Source organism: Lipotes vexillifer, unplaced genomic scaffold (genome assembly GCF_000442215.2).
Source record: "Lipotes vexillifer unplaced genomic scaffold, Lipotes_vexillifer_v1.1 scaffold1088, whole genome shotgun sequence".
Lineage (NCBI taxonomy): Eukaryota > Metazoa > Chordata > Mammalia > Artiodactyla > Lipotidae > Lipotes > Lipotes vexillifer.
Window position 1 is genome coordinate 1,452,672 of NW_006779738.1, and position 14,295 is coordinate 1,466,966.

General features: G+C 37.4%; 1 protein-coding gene across 1 annotated transcript in view; it reads left to right on the top strand.

Moving 5' to 3' along the window:
• ERO1B (endoplasmic reticulum oxidoreductase 1 beta) overlaps positions 1 to 14,295 on the top strand; it is a 61,672-nt gene that overhangs the window by 36,703 nt on the left and 10,674 nt on the right. The window contains exons 7-11 of the mRNA XM_007452941.1: positions 710 to 830; positions 968 to 1,014; positions 8,627 to 8,638; positions 10,536 to 10,562; positions 14,159 to 14,251. Of these exons, the coding sequence (XP_007453003.1) occupies positions 710 to 830; positions 968 to 1,014; positions 8,627 to 8,638; positions 10,536 to 10,562; positions 14,159 to 14,251 (300 nt within the window). The remainder of the gene's footprint in view (positions 1 to 709; positions 831 to 967; positions 1,015 to 8,626; positions 8,639 to 10,535; positions 10,563 to 14,158; positions 14,252 to 14,295) is intronic.

Genomic DNA, 14,295 nt, shown 5'->3' on the forward strand with positions numbered 1-14,295 from the left:
ATAGTAGAGATCTAGTAAATACTAATTTGAGTTTCAACACAGAAAATGGTTATTTAATTTTAAATGCGTTAATAAATTCTTGAAGTTGTGCCTACTCACCAATATGTTAACCAAGTAATATGTTAACCAATATATTAATATTGGTAAAAATAAATTTGTAACTTTTCTTTTTACTACAACATTGTGTAACTATGAATGATTGAATTTGAATCACAAAGTTACTACACCATTTACTTCCTAAGTCCAAGTAGAAAGTATCAGGGAAATCTTTTTTTTTTTTTTTTTTTAGATACAATATATGCAAACAAAATAAATGTTTCAGGTATGTCCTTAGGTAGATATATACATAGGGGGCAATCACATAAAATATTAAGAACAGGTTATGATTCTGTTAGGTCTTTTCAGTCCTAGTGGTTAAAACTTAAGAAATGATTAATGCCTCTAATAAGGTAAAGCCTCTTACATTCCGTAAGAGGGCATTGAGCGTCCAAAAGAAAGGGAGCAGTTACTTTTCCTCTCTCAAGTTCAAGTTATTTTAAGTCCTGGGTCAAGGACAGTCACAAGTGTGCTAACCACTCTACCATTTAAGTTGGAGATGACTTGAAAGCGTAGCATTTCTCTACCTTTGGATAGTCCTGTTTGCTTTGTAATGGTAAATTTTAGATAAATAGTGAAATGTGGATGGTTTTATGAATTGTTTCTTGTTCAGATGAGAGATCTCCAGCTGCTCAGTATGTAGACCTTTTGCTGAACCCTGAGCGTTACACTGGCTATAAAGGGCCCTCTGCGTGGAGAGTGTGGAACAGCATCTACGAAGAAAACTGTTTCAAGTAACTGGAGGGGGTAGGGGAAAGAGGAGGATTGACTAGAGGGAGGGTGGAAGAAGGGGAATACTTGTTTCTCTTGGAAAAAATTACATCAAGATGTCAAACCATTTTACGTTTGAGTTTTGTATTTTCTTTTTCAGGCCTCGATCTGTTTATCGTCCTTTAAATCCTCTGGCACCCAGCCGAGGTGGGTTTTTGATACATTTTCATGCTCTTAGAAATTGTTTACAAGATACCTTTGTAATTATATGTTGAGAAAATTCTCAACTATTTTATATTATTGTTTAATTTGAATGATCAAAAGTATAAGATTAGTTCATAGTTAGGCCTCAAGATTTCCACGTTTTATATAATTACTGTCATTTATTGACTGCCTGATATGTGCCAGGCCCTAAACTAGGAGCTATGTATAAAATAAATTAGAATATATGAGTAATCCATATATATTAGAGGTTCCTGGGGAACTGGTAAAAATCTGAATGCCCAGGCCCTGTCTCATACCAGTTGTCACAGTCTGTGGAATTCGGACCCAGGCGTTGGTCTTTTTTAAGCTCTCCAGATGATTCCAGTATGCAGCCGCTTTCAGAACCAGTGACTCATAGCATGCTTCTCTGACTTCAGTACGCATACAAATCACCTAGGAGCCTTGTTAAATACAGGTTCTGATTCTGTAAGTCGTGGGTGAGACTCCCAGGTGATGCCCAAGTGCTGATCGATGCACGACACTCTGATTCAGAAAGATGCAGAGAAGTATCAGAAAGTTAGGTTGCCACTTTGCCACATCAGGCTGTTGAGCACATGAAATGTGGCTAGTGTGAAACTAAATTTTACCTTTTACGTCATTTTAGTTCATTTCAATTTAAAAACTGAAGCAGTATAAAATATTTTTGCCATTGAACAGAACCTGATTGTTTTGGTAGAGCTACTTTAACTCTTGCATCACAAAACAAATCGTTGATGTACTGCAGTGCATGTATACCTTTTACTTTTTAAAATGTGGATATTAGAAAACATTACAAATTTTTATTAGAAAAAAATTTTAATTACATATATGGCTGTTATAGTTCTATGGGACAGCATTGTCTTACATAGTTGGAGTTTATTCAATATAAAATTATTAGGCATATCCTCAATCTGTTCTCAACGAGGACCCTGGGAGCAGCCCTGTGATTGACGTGCCATTCTAATGCTTTCTTTAGACCAGGATTGATTTAGGAACTTGAATTTCCTGGTCTAGATTCATCTCTTTAGGCATTTCTCAGAACCAGAGTGACTTAGGAAGTTTGAATGAATGGACTGCTCTCAGATGTGCACTCACAGTATGGCCAATAGTTTTCCCAAATTCATCCTGAAACTGCTTGGGCAAGATAATCGGAGTGTGAAGAAGGTGCGCATGGCTTCTTATCCTTTGTCTCTTTTACTACTTTTACCTCATAACTTTTCCATTTTCAACGTAAATGTTTTTATTATACAAGATTTTATAAAAATTGAAACAATGCAAAAGTTACATAAAGTAAAAAGGGAACGCTTCCCCCACTCCTACCTCCACACACTTTTTCTTTTCCATAGTACAGAGTTTGGAAGGTATCCTTTCAGACCTTTTCTATGATCACTTACTCTTTTTTGGTTTTTTTTTTGTGGTACGCGGGCCTCTCACTGTTGTGGCCTCTCCCATTGCGGAGCACAGGCTCCGGACGCGCAGGCCCAGAGGCCATGGCTCACGGGCCCAGCCGCTCCGCTGCATGTGGGATCTTCCCGGACTGGGGCATGAACCCGCGTCCCCTGCATCGGCACGCAGACTCTCAACCACTGCGCCACCAGGGAAGCCCTCTTTTTTTTTTTTTACATCTTGTTTTTTGGCTGTGCTGGGTCATCATTACTGTGTGTGGGCTTTCTCTAGTTGTGGCGAATGGGGGCTACTGTTCGTTGCAGTGCGCAGGCTTCTCATTGTGGTGGCCTCTCGTTGCAGAGCACGGGCTCTAGGCATGCAGGCTTCAGTAGTTGTGGCTCACGGGTTCTAGAGCGCAGGCTCAGTTGTGGCGCACAGGCTTTGTTGCTCTGTGGCATGTGGGATCTTCCAGACCAGGGCTTGAACCCGTGTCCCCTGCATTGGCAGGCGGATTCCTAACCACTGCATCACCAGGGAAGCCCTTTTTTTTTTAACATCTTTATTGGAGTATAATTGCTTTACAGTGTTGTGTTAGTTTCTGCTGTATAACAAAGTGAATCAGCTATATGTATACATATCTCCCCATATCCCTTCCCTCTTGCGTCTCCCTCCCACCCTCCCTATCCCACCCCTTTAGGTGGTCACAAAGCACGGAGCTGATCTCCCTGTGCTATGCGGCTGCTTCCCACTAGCTAGCTATTTTACATTTGGCAGTGTATATGTGTCCAGGCTACTCTCACTTCGTCCCAGCTTACCCTTCTCCCTCCCCATGGCCTCAAGTCCATTCTCTACGTCTGCGTCTTTATTCCTGTCCTGCCCTTAGGACAGGACCTTTTTTTTTTTTTTAGATTCCATATATATGGATCACTTACTCTTAAAGCAGAAAACATAATTGTTCATTTAATAAAAGCATCAAGTCCTAAGAAATACTTCACTTCCCTATTATGATAAACTAGAGACATGAGGCTGGAGGAAAGATGAAGAGAGGAAGGAAAGTGCATAGAGAAACGGATAGAGGGAGGAAAGAGGAGCAGAGAAAAAACAAGTGTAGAAGAGGGAGACAAAAGACTAGGTAAGGGAGAGAATGTGTCCTGGGTGATAAGTCGGTACCCCAGGAAGTAATGCAGTAGTTCTCACTACTGCTGTTTATATGCTTTCTCCACCGAAACCACCAATTGTCAATTAACAGCTGTTTAATTTTTTTTTTGAATTTTTGAACTTTATTTTTTTATACAGCAGGTTATTAGTCATCCATTTTATACACATCAGTGTATACATGTCAATCCCAATCTCCCAATTCATCACACCAACACCACCACCCGCCGCTGCTTTCCCCCCTTGGTGTCCATACGTTTGTTCTGTACATCTGTGTCTCACTTTCTGCCCTGCAAACTGGTTCATCTGTACCATTTTTCTAGGTTCCACATATATGCGTTAATGTACGATACTTGTTTTTTTCTTTCTGACTTAACTTCACTCTGTATGACAGTCTCTAGATCCATCCACGTCTCTACAAATGACCCAATTTCGTTCCTTTTTACGGCTGAGTAATATTCCATTGTATATATGTACCACATCTTCTTTATCCATTCGTCTGTCTACGGGCATTTAGGTTGCTTCCATGACCTGGCTGTTGTAAATAGTGCTGCAGTGAACATTGGGGTGCATGTCTCTTTTTGAATTGTGGTTTTCTCTGGGTTTAGGCCCAGTAGTGAGATTGCTGGGTAATATGGTAATTCTATTTTTAGTTTTTTAAGGAAGCTCCATACTGTTCTCCACAGTGGCTGTATCAATTTACTTTCCCACCAACAGTGCAAGAGGGTTCCCTTTTCTCCACACCCTCTCCAGCATTTGTTGTTTGTAGATTTTCTGATAATGCCCATTCTAACTGGTATGAGGTGATACCTCATTGTAGTTTTGACTTGCATTTCTCTAATAATTAGTGATGTTGAGCAGCTTTAATGGGCTTCTTGGCCATCTGTATGTCTTCTTTGGAGAAATGTCTATTTAGGTCTTCTGCCCATTTTTGGATTGGGTTGTTTGTTTTTTTAATATTGAGCTGCATGAGCTGTTTATATATTTTGGAGATTAATCCTTTGTTGATTCATTTGCAAATATTTTCTCCCATTCTGAGGGTTGTGTTTTGGTCTTGTTTATGGTTTCCTTTGCTGTGCAGAAGGTTTTAAGTTTCATTAGGTCCCATTTGTTTATTTTTGTTTTTATTTCCATTACTCTGGGAGGCAGTCAAAAAAGATCTTGCTGTTGTTTACGTCAAAGAGTGTTCTTCCTGTTTTCCTCTTAAGAGTTTTACAGTGTCTGGTCTTACATTTAGGTCTCTCATCCTTTTTTTTTTTTTTTTTTTTTTTGCGGCACGCGGGCCTCTCACTGCTGTGGCCTCTCCCGCTGCAGAGCAACAGGCTCCGGACATGCAGGCTCAGCGGCCATGGACCACAGGTGCAGCCGCTCCACGGCATGTGGTATCCTCCCAGACCGGGGCACGAATCCATGTCCCCTGCATCAGCAGGCGGACCCTCAACCACTGCGCCACCAGGGAAGCCCCTCTCATCCATTTTGAGTTTATTTTTGTGTATGGTGTTAGGGAGTGTTCTAATTTCATTCTTTTACATGTAGCTGTCCAGTTTTCCCAGCACCACTTATTGAAGAGACTGTCTTTTCTCCATTGTATATCCTTGCTTCCTTTGTCATAGATTAGTTGACCGTAGGTGCATGGGTTTATCTCTGGGCTTTCTATCTTGTTCCATTGATCTGTATTTCTGTTTTTGTGCCAGTACCATATTGTCTTGATTACTGTAGCTTTGTAGTATAGTCTGAAGTCAGGGAGTCTGATTCCTCCAGCTCCACTTTTTTCCCTCAAGACTGGTTTGGCTACTCGGGGTCTTTTGTGTCTCCATACGAATTTTAAGATTTTTTTGTTATAGTTCTATAAAAAATGCCATTGGTAATTTGATAGGGATTGCATTGAATCTGTAGATTGCTTTGGGTAGTATAGTCATTTTCACAATATTGATTCTTCCAGTCCAAGAACATGGTATATCTCTCCATCTGTTGGTATTATCTTTAAGTTCTTTCATCAGTGTCTTATAGTTTTCTGCATACAAGTCTTTTGTCTCCCTAGTTAGGTTTATTCCTAGGTATTTTATTCTTTTTGTTGCAGTGGTAAATGGGAGTGTATCCTTAATTTCTCTTTCAGATTTTTCATCGTTAGCATATAGGAATGCAAGATATTTCTGTGCATTAATTTTCTATCCTGCACCTTTACCAAATTCATTGATTAGCTCTAGTAGTTTTCTGGTGGCATCTTTAGGATTCTCTGTATGTAGTGTCATGTCATCTGCAAACAGTGAGTTTTACTTCTTCTTTTCCAATTTGTATTCCTTTTATTTCTTTTTCTTCTCTGATGCCATGGGTAGGACTTCCAAAACTATGCTGAATAATAGTAAGAGTGGGCAGCCTTGTCTTGTTCCTGATCTTAGAGGATATGCTTTCAGTTTTTCACTGTTGCAAATGATGTTTGCTGTGGGTTTGTCATATATGGCCTTTATTATGTTGAGATAGGTTCCCTCTGTGCTCACTTTCTGGAGAGTTTTTATCATAAAAGGGTGTTGAATTTTGTCAGAAGCTTTTTCTGCATCTGTTGAGATGATCATATGGTTTTTACTCTTCAATGTGTTAATATGGTGTATCACATTGATTGATTTGCGTATATTGAAGAATCCTTGCATCCCTGGGATAAATCCCACTTGATCATGGTGTTTCATCCTTTTAATGTGTTGTTGGATGATGTTATTTTTGTTGAGGATTTTTGCATCTATATTCATCAGTGATATTGGTCTGTAATTTTCTTTTTTTGTAGTATCTTTGTCTGGTTTTGGTATCAGGGTGATGGTGGCCTCATAGAATGAGTTTGGGAGTGTTCCTTCCTCTGCAATTTTTTGGAAGAGTTTGAGAAGGATGGGTGTTAGCTCTTCTCTAAATTTTTGATAGAATTCACCTGTGAAGCCATCAGCTCCTGGACTTTTGTTTCTTGGAAGATGTTTAATCACAGTTTCAATTTTATTACTTGTGATTGGTCTGTTCATACTTTCTATTTCTTCCTGATTCCATCTTGTGAAGGTTATATACCTTTCTAAGAATTTGTCCATTTCTTCCAGGTTGTCCATATTATTGATATAAAGTTGCTTGTAGTAGTCTCTTAGGATGCTTTGTATTTCTGCAGTGTCTGTTGTAACTTCTCCTTTTTCATTTCTAAGTTTATTGATTTGACTCCTCTCCCTCTTGATGAGTCTGGCTAATGGTTTATTAATTTTGTTTATCTTCTCAAAGAACCAGCTTTTTGTTTTATTGATCTTTGCTATTGTTATCTTTGTTTCGATTTCATTGATTTGTGCTCTGATCTTTATGATTTCTTTCCTTCTGTTAACTTATGGTTTTGTTTGTTCTTTTTTCTCTAGTTCCTTTAGGTGTAAGGTTAGATTGTTTATTGGAGATTTTTCTTGTTTCTTGAGGTAGGCTTGTATAGCTATAAACTTCCCTCTTAGAATTGCTTTTGCTGCATCCCATAGGTGTTGGATCATCGTGTTTTCATTGTCATTTGTCTCTAGGTATATTTTCATTTCTTCTTTGATTTCTTTAGTGATCTCTTGGTTATTTTGTAACATACTGTTTAGCCTCCATGTGATTATGTTTTTTTCCCTGTAACTCATTTCTAGTCTCATAGCTTTGTGGTCAGATAAGACGCTTGATATGATTTCAGTTTTCTTAAATTTACTGAGTCTTGATTTGTGACCCAAGATGTGATCTATCCTGGAGAATGTTCTGTGTGCACTTGAGAAGAAAGTGTAATCTGCTCTTTTTGGATGGAATGTCCTATAAATAACAAATCTATCTGGTCTATTGTGTCATTTAAAGCTTGTGTTTCCTTATTAATTTTCTGTTTGGAAGATCTGTCCGTTGGTGTAAGTGAGGTGTTAAAGTCCCCCACTATTATTGTGTTACTGTCGATTTCCTCTTTTATGGCTGTTACCAGTTGCCTTATGTATTGAGGTACTCCTATGTTGGGTGCATAAGTATTTACAATTGTTATATCTTCTTCTTGGATTGATCCCTTGATCATTATGTAGTGTCCTTCCTTGTCTCTTGCAACATTCTTTATTTTAAAGTCTGTTTTATCTGAGTATTGCTATTCCAGCTTTCTTTTGATTTTCATTTGCATGGAATATCTTTTTATATCCCCTCACTTTTAGTCTGAATGTGTCCCTAGGTCTGAAGTGGGTCCCTTGTAGACAGCATGTGTATGGGTCTTGTTTTTGTATCAATTCAGCAAGCCTGTGTCTTTTGGTTGGAGCATTTAATCCATTGACGTTTAATGTAATTATCAATATGTATGTTCCTAGTACCATTTTCTAAATTGTTTTGGGTTTGTTTTTGTAGGTCCTTTTCTTCTCTGTGTTTCCCACTTACTGAAGTTCCTTTAGCATTTGTTGTAGAGCTGGTTTGGTGGTTAATATTCTTAACTGTGTTTCTTCCACACTATTCCTGGTTTCCACAGCTAGCTTTCCAACAGCTTTTTTCCAAAAATGAAATTTTCTGTCAGAATTCCACATGTAAAGCTAATCAAGACAGGGCTGCTGTGGAGCCTGAAAGCCCAGCCTTCTGGCCTCTCCCCCACATCTAGGCAGCCCCATAACCCCTGCGGGGATGCTTTCACTGACTAGAGTTTGGGAAGTGCTTTTATTGAGGTGAATATGTGCTGAGGAGCAGTAACTTAAAAAAGAAAAGTACTCCAGTCTGGAAACACATGTTCAGAGAGTTGTGTGCATAATAATTAAAGGAGTGACTGTATATTTGTTAATTACTGAAACTAGTGGTCTTTATGATTGTTTAGTTACTCTCTGATACTATTTATTGCATAAAACATATGTGAAAATCTTGTACTCTTTGGCCTATATTCTTATTAAGAGGTCTTATATACAGGGTAACTACTGTGCAAGGTTCATGGTATAATTAATAGTTTAACACATAGTAAGTTTTAATCCCATTAATAAATAGGATTGGAATATGAACTATGTAAGACATTTTCTAAAATCCTGTCTATTATTTTCTCTTTCAGGAGAAGATGATGGTAAGTTAAAAGTCTCATTTTATGTTTGCTTCAAATGTAGAAGAAATGCCTTTAATGATCAAAATTTCATTTTTTCCTGTTTATAATTCAAAAGAAAATATCCTATTTTTTTCAGAAAATAGCTACCAATCAATGGTGACCAAAAAAATAAGAGTGTTTTTTATAATTTAAAGTTACCCTATGTTAGGGACTTCCCTGGTGGCGCAGTGGTTAAGAACCTGCCTGCCAGTGCAGGGGACATGGGTTCGATCCCTGGTCCACGAAGATCCCACGTGCCTTGGAGCAGCTAAGCCTGTGCGCCACAACTATTGAGCCTGTGCTCTAGAGCTCACGAGGCACAACTACTGAAGCCTGCATGCCTGGAGCCCGTGCTCCGCAACAAGAGCAGCCACCGCAGTGAGAAGCCCGTGCACTGCAACAAAGAGTAGCCCCCGCTCGCCGCAACTAGGGAAAGCACACGCGCAGCAACAAAGACCCAACACAGTCAAAAATAAATAAATAAATAAATTTATTTATTTAAAAAAATAAATAACGTTAACCGATGTGTCAAGGGCACTGTGATGGGCATTGTAAAGGTTAGAAAGATGTATAAAACCTGCCTTCCCTCTAGGAGCTAAAAATATGTATAGTAGGAATGATCAGCACTGTACATAAATGATAATAAAGAAGTATTACATACATAGTACAGCAGTAGGTGGTGTAGCTCTTCAGAGGTAGAACAGATCCTGCCTCACTGGGAAAATTTACTGGAGGAGGTGGCATTTGAGATGGACTTGAATGATGGAGTGATTTAAAGCCTGTAGAATTGGATAGTGTATGCTACTTGGATGACAGCATGGACCAAGGGGTTGAGAAAGGAAAAACAAGGCATGTTTGGGGAGAGTAGGAAAGACTTCATGTATGGGGTAATTTAAATTTAGAAAGATGAGTAGAGGCCAGATTATTGAGGACCTTAGGAGCTAGACTTTTCCTGTTAGCAGCTGGGGCTTTTTGAGTAAACAAGTGAGATAATGAATGATGTTTTTTGTAAGAGTATCATCTAAGTAAGAGTATGTTGAATGAATGATTCTCTAGGAAGATATTTGTGTTGTTTTGCTAAGGGTGAAGACTCAGGAGGCAAAGTAATTCCCCACCATCTAATTTTTTCCCTGGATTCCTTGCTCAACTCACCTATGTGTTGAGTTTTTATCATCATGCTTTGCTTTTTGCAATTAAAATAAGGATGAGTAACTTAGGAAGTATATTAACTGTTTTTATCTTTATTGACTGCCATTTTTCTTTTCACTCAGAACAGTATTAGGCTAGAAATAGTTCTTTTAGCATAGTACACAAGGAAGGCCCCTTCATATTCTGGTCATTAACTTTTCTGAAGAATTATTTTGAAAATTTAGGGAACTTTTTTATTATCTCTTAAAACTTAGTAGTTTTAGATAATTGAGGAAATATACTTAGGTTTATTGCTCAGGAAAAATGGAATTAATAATTTGATTTTCATATTAATTATAATTCACTTTTTTCTGGAAGTTTTGAATAATGCTATGGTTGTCATCAAAAGCAAATTTAAGATTGTTTTTCCTCATACTTATGGATATTTAAGCCTTCAAGTGAATAAGGTTTACATAATATTTTGACTGGAAGTTTTCTCAAAAATTTTACAAGTCAAAATGTCATTTATAAGAACTTTTTCCCAAAACTACTTCAGTAACTTTTGGACTTTGTTTTCTAGAACCATATGCCTGTTTTTCCATTACACATGAGCAGTGGACGTATTCCTTAATCTGTCATGAGAAATATTTTATAGACTTAATTTATTCTTATTTATGAATGACCATTTAAACATTTTAACCCAATTCTGTGTGTGTGTATAATTTTGATTGTTTTTGTTTTGTTTTTTTAGGAGAATCATTCTACACGTGGCTAGAAGGTAAATTTAATGTCTGCATTTTAAATTTATTGGCATCTTGCAAAAAATGAATTGATTTATTTAATATATACTTGTAAGTTTTAGGATTCATTAAATCTTGACAGTGTTTGAAAGAAACTAACATGTTTTAGGTTATTATAGTTTAGGATAAAATTATTTGAAAATTTTGAGGATATTGGTCAGCTAAAAACCAGTGTTATGGAGATATACAGGGCAGATGTGGTCATCAGCATTCCAGAACTGGTTCCCAGTCTTACTTCCATTCTGTATGTAATACTTATCCAAACTACTTTTCTAGTAACCACTATGCAAGTCTGTTTTTTTAAGTAGAGGCATTCTTTTTGGAAGGAAGTACTTTTTTTTTAATATATGAAATTAAGGGAAGATGAATTGGAATTCAGAAAGTTTTCAACACGTTTACACATATAGTCTAAACTTGTCTAACTAAAGGATAAAGTAATATAGATCCCAATATATCATATACCTTCCCATTCTTATATTTTCTAGTGTTGAAATTATGAAATGTTATTAATGGAAAGCTGAAACATTCTAGGATTTTAACAACTTTGGTTAATAATTGGATATATACTGCTTTTAAAAAACTTACCAAATTGCTATTAATTTATGAAACCAAAAGTTCAAATATATTAATGAAAGATAAGCAAGTTGAATGACACTGGAAAATGGATATTTCATAGCCATAACCTGATAGGAACTCTACTGAGTTAAACTAAGCACTTAATTCCATTTTATCTTTGTTAATCAGTCGTGTTAACTTATGAACATGATTTCTCTTTGTTTTTTAATGAACTTATTTATTTTTTTTGGGGGGGGCTGTGTTGGGCCTTCGTCGCTGCACACGGGCTTTCTCTAGTTGTGGCTCGCACGGGCTACTCTTCGTTGCGGAGCGCGGGCTTCTCATTGTGGTGGCTTCACTTGTGGAGCACGGGCTCTAGGCACGCGGGCTTCAGGTAGTTGTGGCACGTGGGCTCAGTAGTTGTGGCTCGCAGGCTCTAGAGCTCAGGCTCAGTAGTTGTGGCGCCTGGGCTTAGTTGCTCCGTGACATGTGGGCTCTTCCTGGACCAGGGATCGAACCTGTGTGTCCCCCGCATTGGCAGGCAGATTCCTATCTACTGCACCACCAGGGATGCCCAGTGAACTATTTTTGATGTGCAAATACTGCTAGGAATTATATTGATACATGGCCAATGTGGGAAGAGATGGTTATCTTTGTTTAATTAGCTTTATTTTAAGAGCACAAATTGTGAAAAGTAGTATTTAGGTTAAAAGAGGTGGTCAGAGACTCTGCATATTGATAATGGAGGATGAGAATGAAATTTATGGGCAGTATCGGATTCTAGGGTATACTATATCAACCACTCTCCTAGTATCCTATTGATGGGAGTCTCTGAATTTTGCTACACAGTCCAGCGAGCACTCCTATTTATAGGCAACTGGCTCAACTTTTCTGAGATTCAGTTTCCTGATCTGGGGCATGAGAGTGGCGCTAGCCATCCAGCTTACCTACACTGTGAGTGTAGATGATGCCTGTGAAAACTGCTTTGAAAATCACTAAACAATGTACAAATGCCAAATAATAGTGTTACAATATATCTAGCCCTTTTGTGAGAGAAAAAGTTATATATTGGTGTCCTGTAATTCAGTTGATGAAAATGAATTTGAATGAAATTAAATCCAGAAGAGGAAGAGGAGAACCACTTTCTAAATTGAATAGTTGGATTTGCCAGGCATTAGGGCTGGCAGCAGACCGCAGGCGGGGAGCGCCTCTCCAGCACTTTCTGCTAAGAGTGTTGTGTGTCTTCTTGGTGCATTCACTTGGCTCAACTTTTATTATTAAGATTTTGCTTGAAGTTACCTAATTTTCACAGTTTACAGAAGTACATATCTACTCCTTCCTTCCCTCTTACCACCCGTCTCCTTTTAGGTAAGGGGCTTTGTGGGCTTTGCAAATTAGAATTCCCTCCTAGTTTTCATGTTCTCATTTTTAGGCATATGAATTTTCACGAGCTTTGCTTTGCCTATTTTCCGTTCTCTTGTCTTTAGATATTTTACTGCTTAGAGAAGTAGGTTGGAAGGAAGAGGAAGTGAACTTCAAATCTGATCATTTTGGTACTTGATAACAGATCTGATTAAAAGTTTTACTAGAGAAGTTAATACCTAACGTTTTATCAAAGTTATTCGTGTTGTTTATATACCTTGTTACCATAAACATTCAAATTTGGCCATATACTTTTATGAAGAAGCCACAAAATAGAACTGAATTTCTACCTCTTGGTCTCTATCCGTGGTGATGAGAATATTCTAGAAAGAATTCTGAATTAGGGAATGAGATCTCAAAATAATTATTTTTTCCTATTAGAAGCTACTTGCTTCAGAGCCATCTATGGTAGAACATAAAGGGAGAGTAAGTTGAAGATCTAAAAGATCCTGAAAGGATGCAAAGTAAGCCACATACATACTCCTAAAAAATCCTTCAGCCTATAAATGAGATTATTTCTTAGTTTCCACTGTTGAAGCCCTTTTTTCCCCATAGGGAGAGTAAAAAAACCAAAAAGCAAAAAAGACAAAAACTCTGTCGGGTGGTAGGAAAGGGGAAAAGCTAATTGTTCTGCGTCTAGTGTGGATTCTTAAAACTTTTTGCATTTTTATTTATTTTTAAATTTTTCTATAAAGAATATTTTTAAAAATGTTTCTCTTTTTTCATTGTGGTAAAATATACACAGTATAAAATTTACCTTAAGCATTTCAGAATTTATTTAATAGCATTAAGTTCATTCACAATGTGTATTACTCTTATAATAGAAAATATTTTTAAATGGAGGCGGAGGTTGGATAGGATGGCGAAATTATCTTGACCTCTGTTTTGAGCAAAAGGCTGTGTGGCTTAAGAAGGCTACATAAAATAAATTTCCATCATATTCCTGAACTCCATCTTGATATGGTTTTACTCACATAGTAAATAATCACACTTTTTTTTTTTTAATTGGCTGAAACTCCTGGATGTCTGTTTTCCAAGTTTTAGCTCCTTACCTGTGGAACATACAGTTAAGTAGAATTAGAGAATTCCAGGGCAAAGGATTAATAAGAACCACTAAAGAATCTGGAGGAAGTAGAGAAACAGAATTCAGTCCCTTCTTCCTCCACTAACAAGTAGTTTCAAATAAAGAACATCTATAGGGAAGGGAAAAGGAGAAACAGCTGTAGTACGCCAAAGCAGTGACTTTATATCTGCTTCAGTTTAGCCTAAACCACAAAAAATCTGTGCTGTTGCCTTCTGGGTAACATGAGGACTTTTCCAAGTGCATCCATAGTGTTTGGACCTCCAGTAGCCCAGACATTTGTATCTTATTCTGCACTAAGTTATCATACTCAGTTAACTCCATTCTGAAGTCAGAATCTTATTTTATCTTCTAGTGATAGTATCTCAATCTAATTATTTTATATTAGTCCTTGATTTGTTTTTAATGTCCTCGAATCTTAACTTTAAAAATAAGCCTGTGTACCTAATCCTCTTGATTCAGTATTTTTGTTATCTAAATGGATGTGATTTCTTTTTTCAATATTTTTCTGAATAGGTTTGTGTTTGGAGAAAAGAGTCTTCTATAAGCTTATATCGGGACTTCATGCTAGTATCAATTTACATCTATGTGCAAATTATCTTTTGGAAGGTAATCAGATTTTTTTCTATTAGTATAAAAATTGTTGGGGAAAA